The 27631-nt window shown below is 46.0% G+C and overlaps 1 protein-coding gene across 4 annotated transcripts in view; it reads left to right on the top strand.

The window, feature by feature from the left end:
- GLI3 (GLI family zinc finger 3) overlaps positions 1-27631 on the top strand; it is a 687322-nt gene that overhangs the window by 479081 nt on the left and 180610 nt on the right. For all 4 annotated transcript variants that reach the window (XM_029589537.1, XM_029589535.1, XM_029589536.1 and 1 more), the window contains one exon: positions 9992-10193. In XM_029589537.1, coding sequence (XP_029445397.1) covers positions 9992-10193 — 202 coding nt within the window. The remainder of the gene's footprint in view (positions 1-9991; positions 10194-27631) is intronic.

The following is a 27631-nucleotide window of genomic DNA, read 5'->3' as shown; positions in this document are numbered from 1 at the left end:
CTCCGGTTTACAGATAAAACAACATATTACAATTTAGGAAGCAACTGATATCCCTAGTAAATTACAAGGTTAAGGAACAACAAGATATGGATCAACATATAAAACTTATATAACTTATATCAACTTATATAACATCGTGAAACAAGTTATGGCACATATTCTGATTTAAGTAATAGCTGGAAAAAAACAGTATAACGGGGAAGGTAAAAGCTATAGTTGGATTATGACACTGGTACCGAGTTGTTTATAGCCAACTTCAAATATCGACGACAATTAAGCCTGCGATTAAATATTGAATAACACCATTATAAATAATAATAGAGAGTTACACGTACTGGGGCAGATTTTAAATGCCCTGCGCGCGACGGCGCACCTATTTTGCATAGGCCGCCGGCACGCGCAGAGCCCCGGGACGTGCGCAAGTCCCGGGCTTCGTAAAAGGGGCGGGGGCGTGTTGGGGCGGTCCCGAAATGACGCGGTGTTTCGGGGGCGTAATGCGGCATTTCGGGGGCGGGCCCGGGGGCGTGGCGCTGGCCCAGGGGCGTGTCGAGGCCTCCGGACCAGCCCCTGGGTCAGGGGATGGTGCGCCAGCAGCCCGCTGGCGCGCGCAGATTTACGTCTGCTTTTAGCAGGCGTAAATCTGCCAACAAAGGTAAGGGGGGGGTTTAGGTAGGGCCGGGGGGGGTGGGTTAGGTAGGGGAAGGGAGGGGAAGGTGGGGGGAGGGCGAAGGAAAGTTCCCTCTGAGGCCGCTCTGAAATCGAAGCGGCCTCGGAGGGAACAGGCAGCGCGCGCTGAGCTCGGCACGCGCAGGTTGCACAAATGTGCACCCCCTTGTGTGCGCCGACCCCGGATTTCATAAGATACGTGCGACTACGCGCGTATCTTATGAAATCCAGCGTACTTTTGTTCGCGCCTGGTGCGCGAACAAAAGTACACGATCGCGCAAATTTTTTAAATCTACCCCTATCTGTAATGGACTCGTCAGCGTAATTATTTAACGGACAGTGGTTAATTGTTAGTTATGTTGTGTGTGATTAGCCAATTCCATCTTTGAAGGCTTGTCTGAAGAGCCATATTTTGAGTTCTTTTTTAAATGTTTTGGTGTTGCTTTGTGAGCTTAGGTACTCTGGTAGTAAGTTCCAGAGATTAGGTCTTGCTATGGAGATGGCTCTGTTTCTTACATTGGATAGTTTGGCGTATGGTAATGATGGAACGTCTAGTTGTAATTTGCTAGAGGTTCTTGTAGTGCGTTGTGATCTGTGTTTCTGTATGATGTTTTTTAGGGAGGTGCTTTCGACGTTGTATATTGTGTTGTGTAAGATGGTTAGGGTTTTGAATTCAATTCTTTTTTCTACAGGTAGCCAGTGTAGACTGTTTAGCACAGGGGTGATGTGGTCAGATTTTCTTTTCCGGTGAGGATTCTGGCTGCGGCGTTCTGTAGTAATTGTAGTGGTTTTAATGTCGTTTTTGGTAGTCCTGTCAGAAGTGAATTGCAGTAGTCTAAGCTAGTGAATATAAGTGATTGTAAAACTGTTCTGAAATCTTGGTGGTGTAGCAGTGGTTTTAGTTGTTTTAAAATATAATGTAAGAAATATTATGTAGTTACAGTGTAAAATAAGAAGCCTCCGTCTTCTTAGAACCCCAGTTGCACTGTAAACCGATGTGATATTCCAGATCAAATACCGGTATATAAAAACAAACAAATAAATATTCACATAACCAAATGTCTTGCCATCATTGCTCTTACATATGAGATATACATTACTAACAAGTCAGTACTTTATCCCAGGTCATGGGCAAACATTTCTCTTGTGATAGACCTTTGAATCATTGTAAAAATGTAAACAGCTTTGTTTTTTTTTTTTAACAGATACTATTGGGACAATTATACATATAGGGCCGGATTTTCAAAGCCCTACGTGCATAAATCCAGAGGATTTACGCATGTAGGGGGTGTTATGCACGCCGGGCACAGGCGCAAAAGGTATAATAAGAATTTGGGGGGGTTAGAGTAGGGTTGGGGGGGGGGGGGGAAGGTTAGGGAAGGGGGGGGAAGGTTAGGTTAGGGGGAAGGGAACGAGGGAAGTCCATGGGCGTCGGCGTGCCAAAGGTGCACTAGTGTGCACTCCCTTGTGCGTGCCGACCTCCAATTTTATAACATGTACACGTCTGCATGCGCATGTTATAAAATCGGGCGTACGTGTGTGTGCACCGGGTAGCACGCGCACATGTACGCCCGCGCATACTTTTGAAAATCTACCCCATAGTTTTCCAATATAATTGCTTTGTTTTCAAGTACAGCTGGAATACTATAAATACGTACTGCACTGTTGATTTATAGGTTTGATTATCTTTTAGCCTCCTTTTACCTGAGTATAGCTTGTTCATCATTTTGGTTCCTATTAGGCTTCTAAACTGCCCAGGTGTGCTCTTTTCCTAACACATCAACTCACAAGACAATGCTGTGATGAAAGAAGAGGTACTCTCAGCACTGCTTGTCAGTGTGCAAACTGCATGTTATATGGAAACATAGAGCTGCAGGATCTTTTTCTGCCGTCGTGTTTCTATCTGGTCTGCCCATCTATACCAACTGCTCAGATCTATAATTCCTACCACTCCCCTAGTGATCCCTTGTGCTTGTTCCATGCTTTCTTGAATTCAGATACTGAATGTTTATAATTTAGAGTTTAAATGCGTTGTATGACCTGAACAATCAGACCGCAAGCCATTGGGTTTTGAATGGCATTGTTTGTTATAATGTGCCAAAGTGTTACTATGCATGCCACAAACTGTGATGCACAATTTTTATTCAAGCCAAACTTCATTAGAAATCTGTATGCTAGTATTTGGAAAAATTTAAATAAAATAAGAAATTTCTTGTGAAATGCTGTGGATATAAACTCGGTTGTATCCAATATTCAATGCAACCTAGCAGATTAAATGGTGGCAATTGAATATCCGTCAGAGCTGAGCGCCTGCCACATAGCCGGATAACTATTATTTCCTAGCGTGTAGCAGATGGACTCAGGACAAGTGGGTATAGTGTGCAGTTGGAGACGGAGTCAGATTTCAATCTGTCGTCAGCACTACATATATCTGTGCACGAGGCTTTGCTCTCCAGTTTTTTTCCGTCTCCATTGCAGTTCGGAACTTCCCACACGCTTGCACAGTGTTAGAAAACCAAACTCCAAATTTAAAGAAGAAACAAAGAAAACCTTACCTCCAAAACGAGCCCTGTTCTCCTGTGGTGATACCTAAGGGTCCCTCCCCCAGTCGAGATTTCCTGAGGTGATTTCCCTCAGAAGTAAGCCTCGGTCCCCAGCATGGACTTAGCCCCCGGGAAAGGGAGTGGCTGAGAGGCGCCTCGGTCCGGTAATCGACCCGGCTTGGACTTAGCCCCCTGAAAAGGGACCAGCTGAGAGGCAGCGGGTGCAGAATCGAGCGCGGCGGTGAAGGTAATTCCCTCTCCCCCCGCAGCTGGAGACCACCCGACAGAGGGACCGGGAGAGCGACGAGACAAGGTAAGGTAGAAAAGTTTCTCTAAGTCTCCGGTCTTCGAGGCTCGGACAGCCGCACAGATCATCCCTCCGGCATCTGTACAATCGGGTTGAACAGCCCCGTCCAGGCTAGACCCCGATCCGGCAAGAGGATCTTCCATGTGGAAAACCCCCTGAGGGGGCCACCATCTTACGCATGGTCGCCGGTGCCTTTCCCCCCCCTGGTCGCCGCATCGTCAGCACAAGTGAGCCGTGCGCAGAGCGGCCAGCCGGGCGCATAAAGTACTTGTGCGCATAGCGGTGCGAGCATCTGCGCGTGCGCACAGCGACGCGCACATCGGGGCCGGTTTGCACAGTGGCACGCTCAAGGGTGCAGAGCGCACAACTAGGCCCGCGCGCACAACTTAGATGCACCCAGAGCACATAACCAGGCCTCCCGGCACACGCACCTGTACAGGATACACGCGCAAATCTTGGCACTGCCGTCCAAGACAGCTAAAGGTCAAGTCCTCTCTCCGAATTGCCACCTGAGAGCAGCGCAACCCGAGGTGACTTCCGCCCTGTGCCTGCTATGCAAAGGAGCTCGGGGGGAACAGAGACAAGATCCCCCTCAGCCTGTAGAGGACTCTGGATCCACCAGCGAGACTACCCCGTTCCTCTCTATTCCCGACTCGGCCCCTCCACAGTGGGGGCCCTCAGGGAGTGCCATCGGACCCAATGCGGTCCCAGGCAACTTTACCTGGGTGGGATTCTTTGCTGAGCTGCAATCCTATATCCACGCACAGACAGGGCCACCAGCGGCAAAACCACAACCCCCGCCAGTAGTCCAGAACCTCCCGGGCCTCTCCCAGCCTTCACCAGATGAGCCTCCCCTGGACAAATACCTCCCCTCAGGGGACATAGATGACTTGGAGGAGGAATCAGAACCCCTGGAAGAGGGGGAAATCCCTCCAGGAACGGAACCATATCGAATCATGAATCGCGTCTTTCCAAAAGATGAATTATCAGATCTCGTAGCCATGAGTCTGAAGGCATTGGCCATCTCGGACACATGCAACACAGCAGAGTCCAAGGCGAGCCCCTTCCTGGCCGGGCTCCACCAGACCTCACGCCATTTTCCTACACTACAGGCCGTACAACAACTGATCGACCTGAAATGGGATGCTCAAGGCCACCTTTAAGGGAGGGTGAGCCCTAGAAGCTCTATACCCCTGGACCCCGCAACAAAGGAACTCCTGAGGTTTCCCAAGGTCGACGCTCTAGTCTGCGCCACAACAAAGCACACTACCATACCAGTCGAGGGAGGAGCTTCACTCAAGGATGCCAATGACAGACGGCAGGAATCCATCCTCAAGCAGTCTTACGATGTATCAGCTATGACCTTACAGATTGCTGCCTGCTGCGCCGTGGTATCATGCGCCTGCCTGGCTATGGCCAGGGATGCAACTACGCCAGTTAAGGCATTAGACCTGGTAATATCATTCCTCACGGATGCAACCTCAGACCTGGTACGCACCTCAGCCAGGAACCTCTCATCCATAGTGGCATCCAGAAGACAGCTCTGGCTCTGAAGTTGGTCAGCCAGCGCGGCCTGTAAGACGAGGCTCACGAGAATGCCCCTTAGAGGAACATTCCTGTTCGGAAGCGAACTGGACAAATTAGCCGACAAAAGGGGCGAATCCCCAGTACCCCGTCTACCGGAGGACAGAAACAAAAGGAACCAACGCCCCTCTCCCCGGGCATCCAAGGGCAGAGGATCCTAGCGTTTTAGACCATACAAAAACACTTACCAAGCCCCTCGCCCCGCCGGCAGGGGACAGTCCTTTCGGAACAAACACAACAAAAGAGGAGCCGGCTCGGGACCAGGCCCCAGCCGCAACACGCAATGAGAATCAGCAGACCCATCTACAGGAAGAGATCATAGGGGGCAGAGTCGCCCTTTTCTACCAAAGATGGGTCGAAATAACGTCATACAATTGAGACCTATCCATCATCTGAGAGGGATACTACCTGGACTTCCACAGCATCCCCCCGGACAAGTTTATGATTTCTCCATGCCACGACCTCTCCAAGAGGAAGGCAATGGAAACTACACTATCAAAACTCCTCGCCCTAAAGGCAATAATACCGGTGCCCACACACCAAGAAAATTCTAGGCACTATTCCATCTACTTCATTGTGCCCAAGAAAGAGGGAACATTCCGGCCCATACTGGACCTTAAGACCATAAATCACTACCTGAAGGTACCCCGCTTCAGCATGGAAACCCTGCATTCATTCATAAAGGCGGTACAACCAGGAGAATTCCTGACCTCCCTGGATCTGTCAGAAGCCTATCTCCACATACCGATCCATCGCATCCATCAGCGTTTCCTACGCTTCGCGATATTGGGCCATCACTACCAGTTCCAGGCCCTACCGTTTAGGCTAGCTACTGCTCCCCAAACGTTCACAAGATCATGGTGGTAGTAGCGGTGACACTGAGGAAAGAAGGAATCCTCATGCAGCCATAACTGAACGATTGGCTGATCAGAGCGAAATCGCCAAAGGAAAGCCATCAAGCAACCACCAGAGTCAAGGAACTACTGCATAGCCTCGGGTGGGTCGTCAACACACCCAAGAGCCACCTGCAGCCCTCCCAATCCCTAGAGTACCTGGGAGTCCGGTTCGACACCAAATGGAACAAAGTCTCCCTTCCCCCTACAAGGAGAAGGAGATTGATGGAACAACTACGAGTATTGTTGAACTCCACTCCCCATGGCATGGGACTATCTCCAAGTCCTCGGACTCATGGCATCAACCATAGAAGTCGTCCCGTGGGCAAGGGCCCACATGCGGCCCCTACAACATTCCCTACTGTCACGGTGGAACCCGATGTCTCAAAACTACTGTCCCCCTCCGGCTACCCGCGAAGGTTTGGAACCAACTACAATGATGACTATAAGAAGACCATCTGAGCAAGGAAACAAGCCTATCCCCACCGGATTGGAACTTGCTCACCATGGATGCAAGCCTGCGGGGACGGGGAGCCCATTGCCAGGAGCTAACGGCTCAAGGGCACTGGAACAAAGAAGAGTCGGCATGGAACATAAACAGACTGGAAGCCCGAGCAGTCAGACTAGCCTGCCTATGGTTCAGTCACAGACTCCGGGGCAAATCAGTCAGTCATGTCGGATAACGCCACAACAGTGGCCTACATCAACTGCCAGGGGGGAACTAGAAGGCAGCAGGTGTTTCTGGAAATAGAGCCCCTAATGACGTGGGCAGAATCAAACCTACAAGGGATATCAGCTGCCCACATCGCGGGAAAAGACAACGTCACTGCAGACTACCTCAGCAGAGAGAGAGTCTGGATCCAAGAAAATGAACACTGTCTACTGCAGCCTTCCAGTGGATAGTAAACTACTGGGGAACCCCAGCCATGGATCTTCTGGCAATCGGGTCCAACACCCTGGTTCCCAAGTTCTTCAGCTGAAAACGGGAACCACTGTCCCAGGGTATAGATGCCTCGTCCAGACCTGGCCACAGGAGGACCTACTGTACGCCTTTTCTCCATGGCCACTACTGGGCGGAATCATCCGCAAGATAGAATACCACAGAGGGCTGGTACTTCTAGTGGCCCCGGACTGGCCAAGAAAGCCATGGTACGCAGACATGCGAACACTTCTGGCGGGAAACCCTCTATGCCTACCACCACACAGGGATCTACTCCAGCAAGGACCGATCCTCCACGAAGACCCAAGGAGATTCTCGCTTATGGTCTGGCCATTGAGAGGCCTCACCTGAAAAAGAGTGGATACTCAGGACAAGTGATTGACACACTGCTCCGAGTGCACAAGTTCTCTACTTCCTTAACATATATACGAGTATGGAAAATATTCGAAGCCTGGTGTGAGGACCACGACATCTTTCCATGGACAGTCAAAATCCCCATGATCCTGGAATTTCTGCAGGACGGCAAGATCAAAGGGTTGTCCCTCAACTCCATCAAGGTGCAACTGGCTGCCCTGGCCAGCATCAAACCCAAGGTGGATGGCACCAGCCTAGCGACCCACCCAGATGTCTCCCGCTTCTTAAGAGGGGTCAAGCACATTCGACCACCTCTAAAGTGGCCGATACATCTATGGAATCACAATCTAGTGTTAGACTTCCTAGCAGGAGCTTCGTTCAGACCAACTCGCAGTCTGTCCCTACGGCTCCTGACCTTGAAGACGGCGTTCCTCATGGCAATCTGCTCAGCCCGTCGAATCTCTGAACTTCAAGCACTATCATGCCGAGAACCATTCCTCAGATTCACGCCGGGATCCATACAGCTGCACACTGTACCCTCCTTCCTGCCAAAGGTGGTTTCTCACTTCCATCTAAACCAAACCATCTCGCTGCCATCTCCAGACGAGCATAAGGACTCGGAAGACTCACACCTTCTCCACCACCTGAATGTCGGCAGACTCCTAGTCCGATACCCGGAAAGATCGGAACCTGTACGAAAGACAGACCATCTGTTCGCTCTTCACAGCGGGAAGAAGCAAGGGGAAGCGGCCTCGCAGGCAACCATAGCCCGCTGGATCAAAGAAGTAATCAAGGCGGCCTACATAGAGGCAGGCAAGCCTCCATCTCTACACGTCAAGGCCCATTCCACAAGGGCTCAGGCAGTGTCCTGGGCAGAAACCAAGATGCTGTCACCCGCAAAGATCTGTCGGGCGGCAACGTGGTCCTCCACCCACACCTTCTCGAGATTCTATCGCCTGGAAGTTCAGGCCAAGGAGGACACAACCTTTGCAAGGGCAGTACTAAGTGGGCCATAGGCAGCCTCCCACCCGGTTCAGGAGTAGCTTTTGTACATCCCATTAGTCCTGAGTCCATCTGCTACACGCTAGGAAATGTAGAAATTACTTACCTGATAATTTCATTTTCCTTAGTGTAGACAGATGGACTCAGCACCCCACCCATTGCTGCCTCGCAATCAAGAATCCTCAGGGGAACCTACCCCCCAAGGGCAACACAAGCACGGGTAAGCCAACCCTTATCTCTAGTTCAGACACCCATATTACCAGGTGTCTGCGCTTCTCGGCTGAGTGCCCTGGCGGTCTCCAGCTATAAACCACGTCAACCAGTCCGAGTAATCAAGTATCAAGTTAATCAAGTTACTCAAGTTATTCAAGTTAACCAAGTTAATCAAAATTATCTAAACACACATATATCCATAATTGCTTTTTGATGAGAAAACTGGAGAGTAAAGCCTCGTGCACGGGTATATGTAGTGCTGACGTCAGATTGAAATCTGACTCCCTCTCCAACTGCTATCAGGAGCACACTAAACTCATTGGTCCTGAGTCCATCTGTCTACACTAAGGAAAATGAAATTATCAGGTAAGTAATTTCTACATTTGGGTAAGTAATTAGCCAGAGTAATAGGGAGGAATTACTTATCCAGCTAACTTACAGGGTTGTTTTCTAAAGACTTATCGCACGCGATACAGCCATATCGCGTGCAGTAAGCCTCTATCACTCGTGAAAAGGCCCTTTTCGCTTGCGATTACATGCAAAATCGATTCGGGGCGGCGAGGGGGTGGACTCGGTGGTGTCTTCGCTGGCGGCAATAAGGTTAGTAACGTTATCATCGCCAGTAGCACGCTGAATAGCACCACCTTTCACGGTGGCGCTATTCGGTGTGAAAGCCGGCAGTGAATTCACCTTGGTGGTGCAAAGACTGCGGAATTTCGCAGGCCCAGCCCCCCCCCCCCATTGTTCGCTGGATTCATCATTCAGCTTTAAAACTTATCCGGTGCAGCTGTGGTACTCAGTATGCTGGCTAGATTAGCTGGATACATTTATCCAGCTAACTTAGGATCCTGTTTTCTAAAGGCTTTCTCCCATTCTGTATCTAAGGGAAAAATGCTTAGTAAATGACTCCCTTAGTTAGCCAACAAGCATTTGAATACCTACCTCAGCAACTTATTTATATTGGTACCATTATGTTTATCTGATTTTTTAATAAAAGATGTGCTACGCAGAAGAGTCATAAATTAAGAGAGCGAGTGCCTCAGTATAAAGTTGATATTCTAGAAGTTTATTTTCAACCCCTTTGCATTTGGGGGGGGGGGATGAAGGCTTGGCGTTTTCTGGTCGCTCAGATCCGTGCCATTGTCTCAGTCCTTGTGGTGAATTAATGATGTGCATGTCTAAGCAGCCATCAGATTCATAAATCACTAGAAATGAGAGGGGTAATGCATAGAAGTCTTTTCCTTTTGTTTAGCAATTTATCATTTTGCTTAGGCATTAATAAACAGAGCTCCCCTGGGGTAAGTCGCTGGAAGATACATTTTTCTTCCTAATTTTCTTCAATTGTAGCCAGTAGATCACAGGTGGGATGTGAAGGCGCTTGTCACAGCAAGTCAGTGTTTTGTGACTTTCTATACACAGCGAGGGTAGTAATGAATAAATGAGTATTACGCTATTACTACAATCTGATAATGTTTTGTTCTCATGACAGGCTCCAGGTTCCCCAGCCCTAGGCTGCCAGCCAGACCAAGCCGGAAGCGCACCCTGTCCATATCACCTTTTTCCGACCACAGTTTTGACCTTCAGACCATGATCCGGACTTCTCCAAACTCCTTGGTCACAATTCTTAATAACTCCCGCAGCAGCTCTTCGGCAAGTGGCTCCTATGGCCACTTAGCTGCAAGTGGAATGAGGTAAGAACTCAGCTGCTGAATGACTTGTACAATACCATTTAATTTATGTACACCAAAACACTATGGTTTCACGTATACCAAAAGAAGCAAATAAAGATTTCACATGATAGATACTGAATGTTTATAATTTAGAGTTTAAATGCATTGTATGACCTGAACAATCAGAATGCAAGCCAGTTTTTGAATGGGTTTTAAATGATAGAAATATGTAGCGTGATACATGGTCTGTGTAAGGATGTATTTGAATAGACCTGGACACACATTTAATTATTTATGTGCCAGCATGCCAGTACATATACAGTAACTACACTGCATATGCAAATATGTTTTATTTGTCTTGGGATATGAACAGAAGTAAGCTGCTCATCAGGAAAGAGAGATTATGACATGTGCTGTGTTTCAGGTTAGCTCCTGGAGGCGCAAGGAGATTAAGTGACACACAGAGAATCAGTCTATTATATGTATTTAATTTATTTTTTTTAATAAAAATATAAGAGCAAGGGCCATCAAGGTCAGCATCCTGTTTCCAACAGCAGTTCACAGAGCCATTCTTTGTTGTGGGCGAGCTAGGCAGTTGCCTGGGGCACCCTGAGCACTGCCAGGATCACCCAGCCAGTGCCGATGGAGGAGAGGCCCTACGGCAACAGACCCCCATCCCACCGCAGCCCATAGAAAGGGGGGGGAAGGCCCCGGAATGTGTGGGTGTGAGAGAGAGCCTGGGTGTAGTACCTGTGTGAGGGAGAGAGAGAGAGGGAGTGTGTGTAGGAGCATGGACGTGTGTATGTGAGAGGGAGTGTTTGAAAGAGTGAATGTTTGTGTGTGTGTGTGTGTGTATGAACCTGTGTGTAAGAGAGAACCTGTGTGTATGTGTATGTCTGTGTATGTGTGTATACGTGTGTGTGTGTGTGTGTGTGTGTGTGTGTGTGTGTGTGTGTTAGGTAGTGTATACACAGTTGGTGGGGGATGTCTTTAACCATTTTCTCCCAGGGCGCTATTTGCCCTAGAGCAGCCCTGCCCGTCCAAGTCACAAGTTCTCAGCAGATTCCATGAAGCAAACCTATTTCCTGTTACTCACTCCTTGGGTTTGCTATCTTTAGTCTGCCTAGGTAATAATTTTTTTTTGGACTAAGTTTGAATCTTGTCCAAACTTCTTTTAAATCTCACTTTGCTAGTTGCCTTGACCACATCCTCTGGCAACATATGCCACAGTTTGATTGTGCGCTGAGTAAAAAAGTACTTTCTACAATTTGTTTTAAACCTGCTGGCTGCTATTTTCATGGAATGTCCCCTTATTTTAGTATTATTTGAAAGGGTAGATAACTATCCTTTATTTATCCATTCCAACCCACTTCTATCATGTCCTGTCAGCTTTCTCTTTCCAGACTGAAGAGCCTTAACTTGTATAGCCTCTCATCATAGGAGAGAGATTCCATTTCCTTTATGATGTTTGATGCTCTCTCTGCACGTTTTCTAGTTGCAGCATGGATCGATAAAAAAGCAATATATTTTCCATTTTATTCTCCATTCCTTTTCGAATCATACCTAAGATTCTGTTTGCTTTTTTGACCACTGCCGCACACTGAGCTGAGGATTTCAATTTATTGCCCATAAAAACTGCAACTGGTAGATAATCATACATGTGGCACTTGGTGCAAAAGACTGGAAGGCCCCCAGCTCATTTCTAGACTGCTGTCTGCATCTTTCTATTGATGAGTTCTTAGTGTATTGAGGCCAGGATTCATCATTCTTCACAAAATGATGAATCCTGCGAAAACGGGGGACGGGGGGGGGGCAGGCCTGTGAAAGCCCGCAGCCTTCGCATCATGGCAGTGCTCCGGCTGCCGGCTTTCACATCGAAAGGTGGCGCTATTCGGTGTGCTACTGCCAACGATAATGTTAGTAACATTATCGCCGTCAGCGAAGACACTGCCAACTCCGCCCCCTCCCCGCCTGACTCCTCCCCTCCCCCTAATTTGCATGATATCGCATGTGAAAAGGCCCTTTTCGCATATAATATAGCCTTATCATGTGCATTAGGGATAACGCTTTAGAAAATAACCCCCTGAGGTTGCTAAGGGAGTTGAGATGCTTAAATGAAAGTATTTAAAATTTATGTGGTGTATTTAATGTTAATTTGACAATTACTTGCAAGGGAACAATTAATCTATCGATAAATCCCTGATTAATTTTTTACGTGAAAACGTCTCTTGTCCTCGTATATGGGCTAAGAGTCTATAAATCAAAGAATGAGTCTAGGGGTGGGTGGGAGGGAAAGAAAGTCACTAAGGGGGTCATTTTCCAAAGCGATCGCACGCAAAAAGGGACTTTTCGCGTGCGATCACTAAATGGGGACGGAGTCAGGGCGGCATCAAGACCGGAACAGGAGGAATCGGGGCGGCCCTGGGACGGACGCTGCGAAGACATTGCGGTCAGCGAAAAGGTAAGAACCCTTTTCACTGCCGATTTCGCGCCCAATAGCACCACCTTTTATGATGGCGCTATTGGGTGTGAAAGCAGTCAGCGATCACACCGCAGAGGTGCGATCGCTGCCGGCTTTCACAGGCCCGCCCCCCACTTTGCCCGGCCCCCTGTACCGCCCAGCGGTATTAGAGAATCCAGGCCTTAAGGACTTACCTTCCTTTTTCCTAGTTTTTAATTAGGCACACACAGACAAAAGAACTTGCCGCCCTTTTCCTAGCTTTTTTAAGTCAAATATACACACTAAAGATTAATTTATCCCACAGTTTCACCTGTCTCCCGAGCTTTTAATTCCCAGTTTTATCCAGCAAAGCAATACTCACAAACCTCTTCAGCCACCAGAAAAATCTTCACCTCTCAATACTCCCTCAAGATTGAATGTTACTAAGCTCTTCCCTTGCAATATATATTCTGCTTCAAAGGCAAATTAGTATTAACAATTCCTTTGGTGATACTCACTTCAATTAGTTTACCAGACTGACCTTCTCTGTTGTTCCTTTTCAACAACTTTGACACCCACTCAAATAGATCACACTTCTCTAACACCTTTTCAAAGCAAGTTGTTTGTTCTTTCCTAGCTTTTTATCTGGCTCTGTTCCTAGATTTTAATCAGGCACATACAGACTAAAGAATTTATATTCTTTTTTCCTAACTTTTAATTAGGCACAAACTAAAGAATTTACTAGCCTTTTTCATAGCTTTTAATCAGGCACACACAAACTCCAATAACTTGTCCAAACATTTTTAAACCCTTCTACGCAAACTGCCTTTACTACATCCTCAGGCAGTGAATTCCAGAACTTAGTTGTGTGTTGAGTGAGAATTTTTTCCGATTTGTTTTATATATGCTACTTACAAACTCCATGGTATCCCCTAGTTTTTGTATTTTTTGAAAGAGTAAATAACTGGTTCACATTTATATGTCCTATACCATTCATGGTTTTAAAAACTCTATCATATCCCCCCTCAGCCCTCTCTTCTCCAAGCTCAACAGCCCTAGCATGTTTAGTCTTTCCTTATAGGAGAGCCATTCCATCCCCTTTATCACTTTGGTTGCCCTTTTCTAGTTCAACTATATCTTTTTTGAGATGTGGTGACCAGAATTGCATACAGTAATCTAGAAGCAGTCTCATCATGGAGCGATAGAGATTTTATGACATTTTCCATAAAACATGCACAAAACGAGATACAGCAATAAAATTCCATCACAAATCAAAAGACATGGTAAAAAGCAACATACAATAACAGAAATGAAATGGTATTTATTTATTTATTTATTTGTGGGTTTTATATACCGCTCATTGTTTGGAATATCTGATCGGTTTACAGTAGAACATTAAATTCAGCAACGGACTTTACATATAACTTAGTGTTTAATAAAATAAACAGAAGGGGAGTTGGTAGGGAGGCAACGATAGCAGGGAAAACAGTTAAGTACCTCTAAGTGAACAGCAGGAATATTATTATTATGTTACTATGCGTAAACGGTAATTTGGGCAAGTCGTTGAACTAAGGGAAGAATAAATAATCCAAAGTATATTCAGACATTTACAATTGTCACATGGTCTAATAGGAGTTAACCACACATCAAACCAAGAAAAGGCCACTGGTATACATTTAACAATAATTGTAAAATGTAGAACCACCAAATATAGATCAATTGAATGTATTTGTAGGACCTCTGATCTATGTGAGAATGTTAACCATACAAACTCATTTGTAGTATACAGGTCCAAATTTAATTTATTAATCAAAATTTTTTTTTCTTTTTCAAATTTTTATATTTAAAAGACGTTGCAAGACCCACACTATCGGCAGCTGTTTAATGCATCACCGTCGCACTAACTATGAAAACTGAGTCCACCTTTCAAAAAATGAAAACCACTCCACTAGATCACTCTTAGCGGGTTTTCTAATATAACAGTCCCGAACGGTATACTCATCTTTTAAACGTCCTCAGCGTCCCACGTCCTCAGCGTCCCGACACAGCCGTGTTTCGGACCATCCTGGTCCTGCTTCAGGGGCAGTGATTACTCCAAATAAACTTCAGGGTCTTCAAGGATTTTTTCGAGGTTCAATTTCCTTTTAATCAAATTATTTGTGCGATCGGCATCTCCGACCGCCATTCCATTTAAAGAACATGGCGGCTCTTCCGGTTTTTATACGCAGATCCGGCATACAAAATTGTTAATCTCAGTCCTCTAACAGGTCGTCTTTTGGCAACTTAGTCTTCTAACAGGTCATCTTTTTGTTTTAAAGGGGAACCACCCAATAAACTGAAGATTTTAATTGCATCGACCTTTTTGTCACAAACTGTGTATGTCAAGATGAGGAAAAAAATTATACCATTTGAATATGATTGAAAGTAGCAGCTAGTTGAAACCAAAATAAACAGAAAACGAAAACCAGTTCTCAAAAAAATCAATGAGAATGAGGAGCATGAACGGAGTGGGATTTCTCACAAACACATATACAGTGATTGTATAATGCTCAAATCAAAGAGTACCAATTTATTTTATCATTGAGTCCCATAGGCTCAACTGAATTTAAACAATGTATCCAGAAATGTTCCCGGCAATTTAAAAAAATCTGAATATCTCCCCCGCGGGTATTAGCCATAGTGTGTTCCAAGATAGTCCATCTCAGATCAGAGAATTGATGTCCAAGTTGAGAACAGTGTTGTACTGAAGGTGCCTTGAGTTTGCCGGTCTTAATGCAACTCCTGTGTTCGATCAATCGCGTTCTGATTTTTCTCTTGGTGCAACTGACATATATACTATCGCACGGACATTGAATCACGTATATCACGCATTCCGAGTCACAGCTAGTTAGAGCAGATTGACGTACTACTATCGTAGAATTTGGTAATCTCCACTGTGTGCCTGTAATTGCCAAAGCACACATGTCACAGTATCCACATGTTTGATGTCCTCCATGTTGTGGGGACACTTGAATAGATTGAAATGCCGAATGCACCACTAAGTCACGAATATTGGATGCTCTAGAGAAAGCAAATCTGGGGGTAGAATCAAAAATATGATGCAAGGCAAGCACTTGCCAATGAGATTTTATGATTTTTACCACCTCGTGACTACGAGAAGAATAGCGTAAGACACATGTCAATTCTTGATTGTAAGGCTTTTGTTGGTACTGGAGTAATAGATCCCGATTTGCAAATAAATCATGTTTGAATGCCTTCTTGATCATTTTCTTAGGGTATCCTTTTTGAATAAACCTTTCTGTTAACTCGCCCGCTTGTTTAATAAAATCGGCTTTATCTGAACAAATCCTACGTAAACGAAGAAATTGAGAAATCGGAAGACTATCCTTTAATTTTTTAGGATGGTACCTTGAATATTGCAAAAGGTGGTTGCAGTCTGTCTCCTTGCGAAACAAAGTGGTGTGTAGTTTCTGTTCATCTCGTTGAATCAATATATCTAAAAAAAGATACTGAGTTTCGATGATAATGTGCAACGAACTGAAGATGGGAATTGTATTGATTGATTTCTTGTAAAAAATCTATAAGTTCTGCTTCGGACGCCTGCCAAATACACAGAACGCCATCTATGTATCGTTTCCACATCAGGATCTTTGCAAATGACGAAGATGTATACAAATGTTGAATCTCAAATTGAGTAACATAAAGGTTTGCGATATCGGGGGCCACAGTTGCCCCCATCGCTACCCCTTGAATTTGAAGGTAAAATGTCTCATCAAATTTGAAAATTTTTTTGAATAGTACCAATTTCAATAACTCCAAAAGAAAACCAGTTGGAATTCTATGTGGACGAGGTCATGAGTGTAAAATGTCTTTAATCAAAGAAAAGGCTTCTGCTTGTGGTACATTTGTGTATAGAGAGGTGATGTCTAGGGTGACAAGCCAACAATCTTCTGGTAAAGATGGCAACTCAGCCAACAGACGTAACATGTGGGAGGTATCTTGTATGAAGGAAACAGCTTCTCTTACAAAAGGTTTGAGAAAAAATCCAAAAAGTTAGAAAGTGGTTCTAAAATAGAACCTTTGCCCGACACTATCGGACGTCCCGGGGGGGGCTGTGGAATTTTTATGGATATAAAATATAAAAATTTGAAAAAGAAAAAAATTTTTTTGATTAATAAATTAAATTTGGACCTGTATACTACAAATGAGTTTGTATGGTTAACATTCTCACGTAGATCAGAGGTCCTACAAATATATTCAATTGATCTATATTTGGTGGTTCTACATTTTACAATTATTGTTAAATGTATACCAGTGGCCTTTTCTTGGTTTGATGTGTGGTTGACAATTTTGGAGGCTCTGGAATAAGAGTTTTTTGGGCATTTTTTGTGTGACTAATAGGAGTTAACCATTCTTAGTCATATTTCTCAACTCAGGGGCACAAAGAAGAAGTTGAGGGAAGGAGGAGAAGAAAAATAAGCTAAGGAAAGGAGAGAAAGAGTAAGGGAGGCATCACGGTGGAGAGAAGGTGGAGGGAGGGGGGAGAGAGGAGGGGGATAAGGGGGATAAGGGGGGGGGGAAGAAAGGAATTTGAGGAAAAGGGAAATTATGAGAAGGATTGCTTGAAGAGCCATGTTTTGAGGTTTTGTTTAAATTTCTTATAGCATGGTTCTTGACGTAGGGTGTACGGCATGTTGTTCCAAAACGATGGGCCAGCAATGGAAAGGGCTCGGTTTGAGGTGGATTTAAGTCTTGTCGTTTTGTAGGATGGAGTGTGTAGTGTGACTGCGTGTTGTTTTCTGGAGGGTCTGCTAGATTCACGGAAGTAGAGGTGTTCTTTGAACCATTGCATGTCGTCATTGTGGAGGGATTTGTGAATGAGGGTGAGTGTTTTATATTGTATTAAATCTGAGAATTAAAATAGTCTAAGTCAGTGGTTCTCAACAGATGTGTTGGGACACACTGGTGTGTCACGAGATCCTGGGAAGTGTGTCGCAGGGCCAGCAGATGTCTGCCTCCTTATCAGTCCAGGTGGGAGTTGGTTGACTTCTCTTACATTGGGTCTGATGGGAGGCTACTCTCACTTCCTTCTCTTCTTTCTGGCCCAGTGGGAGGCTGTTTCCTCCTTCAATTAGATCAGAGCTCTTGCTGTTCTGGGCCTGATGGGAAGCAAACTTTATCTTCTCCTGCTGAGTCTGGAAGTCATGCTGCTGATGATCTCTTCACCCTGTGGAGGGTGGGGGAAAGGAGGTTGGGGGATGCTGGGAAGATGAAGGTGGAAGGGCGAGTGCATGTGGGGCTGCTGAGCAGGCAGGGGTGGGAAACAGGGGGTCAGGATAGCTGGGCAGGCAGGGAGATGGGATGAAGGAGATAGGGAGAGTCAAGCAGGGGATAGAGAGAGCACAGGGAAGAGGATATGGAGGTTCAGGAATGCTGGGTAGGGACATGAGTGTGAGCGGATGATTGAAAGGGAGTAATTGGGAAAAGTGAAGGATAATGGAAGCATGGAAAGGGAGTGACAGGGTGCAAGAGCCATAATAAGTCAGTTTGGGGACTATGCATTTCTTCTGTCTTTGTACTTTGCTTAGTGTAACAAGATATGTATTTCTGTTTCTAGCTCTCCAGTTTTGCACTGCACTCAGAGTGGCTTTTTGAGGTTTCCATTCCAGTTTTTGTCTCCACATTTGTAATTTGTGGCCTTTTATTCTGTATTTGGTGAAGATCAGTTCTGTATGTGTGTCTGAGGTGAGGTATTTTACTAGTAGGTAGGGATTTGAATCTGTCGTCTTGTGGTTTCTCATTCTCAATAGGACATGCATTGGTGCTGCACTGCTGCCTTTTCATAGGAAGGGCTATTGCTGTTTGAGTTCTTGGAATTAGTGTTGCAATGGTATGGAAGGTTTGCTACACAGATGCTGAGTGGGGTTTTTTTTTCAGGTTTTGTATTTTACAATGTGCCTGGTATAGTAAGGGAGTTTGTGTTTCTGTTACTGAGATAGAATCAGAATATCTTTATATCTTTTTTATACGTAGTTGTATCTGAAATATCCTAGTTCTGCTCTGTATCCATTGTTTGGGGGGGGGGGGGGGCGCGGGTTCCTGTAGATGCATTTGTATTTGTTTACATTTAGCCCCGTGATGGTTGTGTTCAGTGTATCAAGCATGGAAGCATTATCTATCAGGTGTGTCCCAATAGAAAAAAGGTTGAGAACCCTTGTCTAAGTATCAGCCACAATACACCTATAAACTATAACAATAACTATGATTTTTAAGCCATAAAATCCAATCAGCAAATTATAAAGTACAGCAGTATAGTACAGTGTTCACATCATAAAAATCTATTTAAACTGGGTCTTAACCATTTTTTTCAAAAATTAAAAATCTTTCCAAAGTCTAAAATGTTGGATGTTGATCTGGAGCCTTGGTGTTAACATTAAACCTGTGGTTTTTATTCTCTTACATTTACCTTTGGTGAAATGTAAGGGGAAGACCAGGGTGTTTCCTGAAGCCCCCTGGTCTTCTGTTATGGCAAGCCTGATGGACTCTCACGTCATTCACATGGAGGCCGATGATTCCAAAGATAGATGCTCACTGGGGTGAGGCACACTGGATAATAGTTGCCAGCAAATCCTCCAGGACTTAGCACCACACTCAGCCCAGAGCTACATGTTCCTCTGGTTCCTTCTGCCTTAGAGATGTGCCCTGGAGCTCTGTGGGTCCATCGCATAATAATGATGTCGTCCAGGCCATTACAGAGATACCAGTCGAAGGAACAGTAGCTAGTGGCATCCAACTAGGTGAAGATGCAGCAGTTTCTGGAGATTTTGAATATAGTTTGGATGGAACAAAGGGAGGCTCATCGGCAGTTCAACCTTTGGCGAACTCTGCTCAGCTGGGGCAAGCAATTTCAGTATTACAGCAGCAGCAACAGATATTCCTGTTTCGACCAATGGCCTCATGTTTCTACTTTGGAGGGTTTCTTGGAAGCTATAGCAGGCCTGGAAAAATCTCTTTCAGAACAATCTTTTATGCAGTTTCAAGACACTTGGAAAAAATAGAGGTTATAGGAACTGAGATCAAGGACTATAAAAAAAAAAAAAATTAGATGCTTTGGAGAGGAAGGCAGAGAAAAATATGGAGGATAAATTGCATTTCCTATCTGATAATGTTAATTTGCATATATAAATTGAAGAGATAAGTGCACATCATGAGATGATATACATTACAATTTATTAATTTTCCAAAAGTCTCGACAACTGTTTTTGATATGCATAAAAGATATTTTTTTGAAGTCTTAAAAATCCCAGCGTAGCCCTGGATTTATCAATATCAGGCAGACAGATTAATACCCAACTTTATTCAGGATTTACTGGAGAATGGTGATCCTGCTCTTTCTTTAACCAACGCTGTCCCTGACTGCTTTTCTTTTCGTTTTCGATGCATAGAATTTATGCTTGCTGCATTTACTTTGCTGTCTTAGCTACAACGTCAGTGGTGTCAATGCCCCTTTCACTGAACTGTACATAATTTTGTATTAGACACTGAGACATCTTAACTTTATAATTTATTTTATTTCATTATCTTTCTTTGAATCATATATTTTTTTTAATGTACTGGGTTCATTTATCTGGCCCCAGGGAATACTTCCTGCTGCAGAGCAAGTGTGATCAGTAGGAGAGTATAGTCCCTTGAAGTTTGGTAATCTATTTGTCTTTGTGTCTGTCAGTGGGATGTTTGTGTGTGTGAGTGATGTTCAAAATGTATGGTGGTTCTCCAGTTGTCTTCTATGGATATCTCATGATTTTGGTTGGGGTGCTTTTGCTGGAGAGTGTTCTAGTCATGGGTTGAAAAAGCTAATGGCTATATTTTTTTCACCATTCCATGGCTAATCTCAATATTTTTTCCTTGAATGTCAATGGCATTCATTTGCCAATAAAGAGAAAACTTGTCTTCCTTTAAAAAATATCATGCCCAGGTGGTTTTCTTTCAAGAGACACATCTGTCCCCATCTGATCATAAAAAGATGAAAACAGACTGGATGGGTCAAATGTTCTTTTCTTCCTACAATTGTAGGTGTAGAAGGGTCATTATTTTAATACACAAGTCTTTCCTATTTTTTATAGATAAGGTAATTACTGACCCTGAAGGAAGGTATGTACAGGTGGCGGTGGAAGTAAATCACACCAAAATTATTTTTTTGTAATATATATGCTCCAAATATTCCTGATCATAAATTTTTTATTCAGATATTTACTTTGATTGCACAACTCCCTGAACATCTGATTATTCTGGGGGGAGATTTCAACTCTCTAATGGATCCAAGTGTCGACTCCAAACCTCCACGTTTATCTGGGAAACATTTGAAATTTTTTGGTATACCTTTTTTATTAAAGGAACTTCAGCTATTGGATGTTTGGAGAGAACTGCATCCATGTGAGTTGGATTTTCCTTTCTACTCTGATTCTCATCAAAGCTATTCCCATAGGGGTAGATTTTGAAAAACTGCGCGATCGCGTACTTTGGTTTGCGCAGCAGGCGCAAACAAAAGTACGCTGGATTTTAGAAGATACGCGCGTAGCCGCGCGTATCTTCTAAACTCCTGGATCGGCGCGCGCAAGGCTGCCGATTTTGGGCAGCTGGCGCGCGCCGAGCCGCGCAGCCTGCCTCCATTCCCTCCGAGGCCGCTCTGAAATCGGAGCGGCCTCGGAGGGAATGGAGGCAGGCTATCTAAACCCCCTCCCCCTACCTTTATCCATGGATATTCCTTTCTCACCAGCATTTAAATGGAGTCTTAGTCCTAGTTTATACCATGATAATTGAGAAGAGTACTTGGAGTTTAACATATTTCCTTTCATCAATCCAGATGTTCTGTGGGAGCCGGAAAGGCTGTTGTGAGAGGTACCATAATTACTTATGCCATAGGGCAGAATAAACTTAGAGATCATGAAATCTTATGGCTCAATAAAGAGCTGAATAGGCTTAAGGCCATGCATATCCCTTCCCTAAGGGATGAAGAAAGAGTTCAGATGAAGGATCTCAAACACACGTTGAATCAATTGTTACATCAAAGAGCCATGAGATCTTACTGTGATTTTCATAGTAAATTGTTTCGCTAGGGTAACAAAGCTGGTAAACTATTATCTCATTTGATATGTAGTGCCAAGCCACAGTATTTTATTTGCCATCTGAGAAACCAGTTTAATGCGGTTGTTACTGATACTAAGGATATTTCCAAAATCCTTACACAATAATATTCGGATCTATACTCTGCTGGGCCAGGAAATGAAGGAGTCTGTGAAGATTATTATAAGAGTCTTAAAGTGCCTAAATTGACAGATGCACAAGTAAAATACCTATAATCTCCTATAAAGTCTTTAGAGGTACAATATACTATCCAACATTTAAAGCTGGCCAAGGTGCTGGGATTGGATTGGTTAGGGTCTTAATATTATAAGATTTTGCAAGGTTCGGTGATATCTCCCTTATTGGATTTGTATAATTGTCATCTGGATTTTTCCCATTTGGTATAAATCATTCTCTTATTCTCACAGGACAAGCAGGATGGTAGTCCTCACATATGGGTGACATCACAGGATGGAGCCCAATCACGGAACACTTTTGTCAAAGTTTCCAGAACTTAGACTGGCCCTTACTGGGCATGCCCAGCATGGCAGTAACCCTGCAGCCAGCAGGGGTCCCCCTTCAGTCTTCTTTTTTCCGCGCAGCAGTAGCCACGCGGTTAAGGAGCTCTGCAGAGATTCCTGACAGGAATTTTCCTCACGGAATTACTAAAATTTAATTTACCCCACAGGGGTTCCTCCTTCAACTTTTTCAAGCCGCGGTACTCCGGTAAGTTTGTTACCCGTTTTCCGTCGATTACTGTCGAGTTTGGCCCTTGCGGCCTACTGGCCGTCGACCGTACTGCGGCTCAATTTTTTCATGGCCATGGCGTCGGGGTTCCGCCAGTGCCCGGACTGTAATCGCACCATGTCCATCACACACCCTCACAAAATCTGTGTAATGTGTCTCGAATGTGAGCACGATGTCCTAACCTGCACCAAATGTGCCCTTATGACACCAAATGTTCGCAAGGCTAGAATGGAGAAGATGGAACTTCTCTTCCATACTCAAACCCCGATGCAGTCCATTGCATCGACGTTGTCAGAACCAGCACCATCTTGATCTCCGGCCGGTGACTGTCCGGCATCGATGACTTCTCAGCCTTTGACACCCTCTACTCCCCCTCAGGACCGAGGGGATTGTAGAGAGAAATCGCCACCGGCATCGAAAGTCTCGGACCATTGAGGGAGCGAAATCATCGACCTCGCCATCGTCCGAGCCGCCGTCGAAGAAGCCCCATCCAGAAAAGGCACCGACCTTTTCGGCGACCGGGTTACCGAAGCAACCTTCACCCGACAGGATATCGGGAGCTGCGACTCTGCCTTTAATGGTGGTCCCTCCGGCTATCCCTCTGCCTCCTTCTTCTGTTCTGGAGCCGGGGCTGCTTGCTCCAGGTCTCCGAGAAGAACTAGACTGGATGGTTCAGGAGGTCATCGACAAGGTGATGCATCGACCTCAGGTTCCTCCGGCACCGACACTGGTACCGATTGTGGAACCGACCACTGACCCGATTCCAGCAGCATTGGCACCGCTGCTCTCGAGGATGGAAGCGCTTATGGCCGCTTTTCCACCGATGGACCCCGGGTCACCGATGGCTCCAGTGCCCTCCCCGCTTGCTTTGTCATCGGGAGGAGAAACACCGTTCTGCATCTCTCCATCGGGAGTTCTGCCGATGCCTCAGCCGTCGATGCCGATACGTCCGTCGGTGCCACCAATCCATCCATCGGTGCCGACGTGTCCATCGGCACCACCGAGCCATCCATCGATGCCCTTGGTGCCTGCACGGGTGCCTTCGATGCCCTCATCGGTGCCTCCCATTATTCCTTTGAGTCCTTCGGAGTCTTGACCAGGACCTTCGGGAATCCCACCGCCCCGTCCTCCTCTAGTCCCTAGAGGAGCAGGTGCGAATCCCTACAACACCTGGACTGATGATTCTTCACCAGACACCGATGATTTGCCTTCACCACCTTCACCTACTGAAAGCAGAAAGCGTTCTCCTCCAGAGGACCTTTCCTTTATAAATTTTGTGAAGGAGATGTCTGAATTGGTTCCCTTCCAATTACAGACTGAACAAGATGGACAGGCATCAAATGATGGAGCTCTTACAATTCTTGGATGCTCCCAAGGAAATAACCTCCATCCCTATCCACCAGGTTCTTCTGGATTTCCTCAAAAAGAACTGGGAACATCCTGGCTCTGTGGCTCCAGTCCACAGGAAAGCTGACACCACCTATCTCGTTCAGTCAGCTCCAGGCTTTCGCAAACCTCAATTGGATCACCAATCTGTGGTTGTCGAATCTGCCCAGAAAAGAGCAAGGAGATCAAAACCTCACACTTCCTTTCCCCCAGGCAAGAAACAGAAATTTCTAGATGCCATTGGTCGCCGTGTCTTCCAGGGATCAATGCTCATCTCCAGAATTGCCTCTTATCAGCTCTATATGACCCAATATAATAGGGTCTTATTTAAGCAGATACAAGACTTAACAGACTCCCTGCCTCAGCAATTTCAAGAGCATCTCCAAACCCTAGTAAACAAGGGTTTTGAGGCAGGCAAGCATGAGATCAGATCATCTTACGATATCTTTTACACTGCTACCGGGGTATCTGCAGCTACTATCTCGGCAAGACAATGGGCCTGGCTCAAGTCTTCTGACCTTCGCCCTGAGGTACAAGACAGATTATCTGACCTGCCCTGTGTAGGAGATAATCTGTTTGGCGAGCAGATTCAATGAACGGTGGCAGAACTCAAGGACCATCATGAGACCCTAAGACAGCTCTCTCTGATGCCTTCTGAGTACTCTTCTAAACAGCCCTTCAGAAAGGACTTTAAGAAGTCATTCTTCCACCCGAAGAAGTCCTACCCGCTACCAACTAGAACCTGTTCTACGAGACCGTTTCAAAAAGCCCAGTCTCGTCAGCCACGAAAACAAAAACCGCAAGCAGCTCCTCAGCCAGGCCCTGCTTCCGGTTTTTGATTCCTGCATAGAGAGCAGCAGCCAGCTTCCACTGCCTCATACACCAGTGGGAGATGGATTGTGCCATTTCAACAACAGGTGACACAGGTGGCACTCAGACCTCAGACCAGTGGGTCCTAGCGATAATTGCTCAAGGTTATCGTCTGAACTTTCTCGCCATTCCACCGGACTCCCCACCTCTATCAACGTGGAGAACATCCGATCACTCCATCCTTCTGGAACAGGTCGTCTCCCTCCTCCTCCAGTCCAAGGCAATAGAACCAGTGCCCTATTCCCAGCAAGGCCTAGGGTTCTATTCCAGGTACTTTCTAATCCCCCAAAAATCGGGAGGCGTTTATCTAATTCTAGATCTACGTGCCGTCAACAAGTACCTCCAGCGAGAGAAGTTCAAAATGGTAACCTTGGGCTCTCTTCTTCCTCTTCTACAAAGAGGAGACTGGCTCTGCTCTCTAGACCTCCAGGACGCATATACTGATATCATGATAATTCCATCTCATCGCAAATACCTGAGGTTTCTAGTAGGCCCCAAGCACTATCGGTACCGAGTGCTTCCCTTCGGCCTTGCGTCTGCACCATGAGTCTTCACAAAATGCCTCGTCATAGTTGCAGCCTTCCTCAGGACTCAAGGTGTTCATGTCTACCCCTATCTAGATGATTGGTTAATCAGGGCTCCCTCTCAGCAAGCTGCTCTGTCGTCCCTACATCTTACTTTACACACTCTAATTTCACTCTGATTTCTCGTCAACTACGACAAATCCTACTTAGTCCCATCTCAAACCTTATCGTTCATTGGGGCAGACTTGGACACCTTACAGGCAAAAGCTTTTTTGCCTCGACAGCGAGCTCTCACTCTCGTGTCTCTTGCACACCAGCTGCAGTCTCAGCACTCCACAACTGCACACCACTTTCTCATCCTCCTGGGACACATGGCATCCTCAGTTCAGGTCACCCCAATGGCCCGCTTGGCAATGAGAGTCATGCAGTGGACTCTAAGGTCCCAATGGACTCAATCCATTCAGCCCCTGTCGACCATTGTCCACGTAACCGACTCACTCTGTCAGTCTCTCACTTGGTGGAGAATTCAGGTCAATCTCCTCCAGGGCTTGCCCTTCCAGGCTCCAGACCCTCAAATAACTCTTACCACCGATGCTTCCAACCTCAGCTGGGAGCCGAAGTGGCCGATCTGCAAACACAAAGATCTTGGTCTCCAGAGGAAGCCAAACACCAAATAAATTTCCTGGAGCTGCGAGCAATCAGATATGGTCTCAGGGTATTTCAGGATCGCCTCTCCAATCAAGTCATCCTGATCCAGACAGACAACCAGGTGGCCATGTGGTACATCAACAAACATGGAGGGATGGGCTCCTATCTTCTGTGTCAGGAAGCTGCGCACATATGGACGGAGGCCCTCTCCCACTCGATGTACCTCAGGGCCACCTACTTACTGGGAGTGGACAATGTGTTGGCAGACAACCTGAGTCACTAAATTTTTTCATGGGCCATGGCGTCGGGGTTCCGACGATGCCCGGACTGCACCCGCACAATGTCTATTACTGACCCTCACCAGGTATGTGTAATGTGTCTGGGTAGTGAGCATGATGTCCTTACTTGCACCAAATGTGCCCTTATGACACCTAAAGGTCGCAAGGCTAGAATGGAGAAAATGGAACTTCTCTTTTGGTCAAAAACCCCGACGCCGTCCATAGCATCGACATCGTCTGAACCGTAACCGTCTACGTTGCACCATCATCGGGCACCGGCCATTGTCCGACCAGCATCGACGGCTCCATGGACATCGACACCCTCTGTTCCCCCTCATGAAAAGGACAGAGGTGACCGTTGAGAAAAGCATTGGCATCGACATCACAGGGGTCAGACCGTTGACGCAGACAAGGCCTCGACGTCATCATCGTCTGAACTGCCATCGAAGAAAGCCCGTCCAGAAAAGGCACCGTTCCCTATCTGGCACAGGGTCACTGAGACAACCGGTGATAGGAGCCGCGGCTATGCCTCTGCCTCCTCCTCCTCCGGCATCGTGGCTCCATGCTCCAGGTTTCCGGGAGGAACTGGATCAGATGATTCAGGAGGCTATCGGCAAAGTGATGCAAGGCTTCAAGGTTCCATTGACGCCGATACTGGTACCGATGCCTGAACCGGTAGCCAATCTCATTCCAGTAGCGTTAGCACAGTTACTCATGAGAATGGAAGCGCTGATCGCTGCTTTTCCTCCGAGGGATCCAATGACTCCAGTGGGCCCGGTGCCTTTCTCTCCAATTCCTCTTTCATCGGCAGACAAAGGAGAAACACCGTTCCTTCCACCATCGGGAGTGCTTCCGATGCGTAGATCATCAGTTTCACCAATTGCATCTTTGTTTCCATTGGTGCCACCATCCCGTCCATCGATGCCCTCTGTGCCACCATCGGTGCCACTGGTGACACCATTGATGCCTTCAATGCCTCGCCCGGGACTTTCAGGTATACCAATTTTTCATCCCTCCAAGGACACTGTGGGTGCTGGAGATGATCCCTACAATATCTGGACTGACGATTCATCCCAGGATACCAATGACTTGCCATCGCCACCCTCTCCTGCTGAAAGCAGGAAGCGTTCTCCGCCAGAGGACTTGTCCTTCATTAATTTTGTGAAGGAAATGGCTGAAGTAGTTCCTTTTCAACTTCAGACAGAACAAGATGATAGACATCAGATAATGGAGCTTCTTCAATTTTTAGATGCTCCTAAAGAACTAACATCTATTCCCATCCATGATGTCCTCCTGGATCTTCTCAAAAGAAATTGGGAACATCCTGGTTCTGTGGCACCAGTCAATTGGAAAGCTGATACTACATACCTAGTCCAGTCAACTCCTGGTTTCCAGAAGTCCCAATTGGACCACCATTCAGTGGTTGTTGAGTCAGCCCAAAAG

Source organism: Rhinatrema bivittatum, chromosome 2 (assembly GCF_901001135.1).
Source record: "Rhinatrema bivittatum chromosome 2, aRhiBiv1.1, whole genome shotgun sequence".
In the NCBI taxonomy this organism is placed as follows: domain Eukaryota; kingdom Metazoa; phylum Chordata; class Amphibia; order Gymnophiona; family Rhinatrematidae; genus Rhinatrema; species Rhinatrema bivittatum.
Note: the sequence above shows the minus strand (reverse complement) of the source record. Positions and strands in the feature narration are given on the sequence as shown.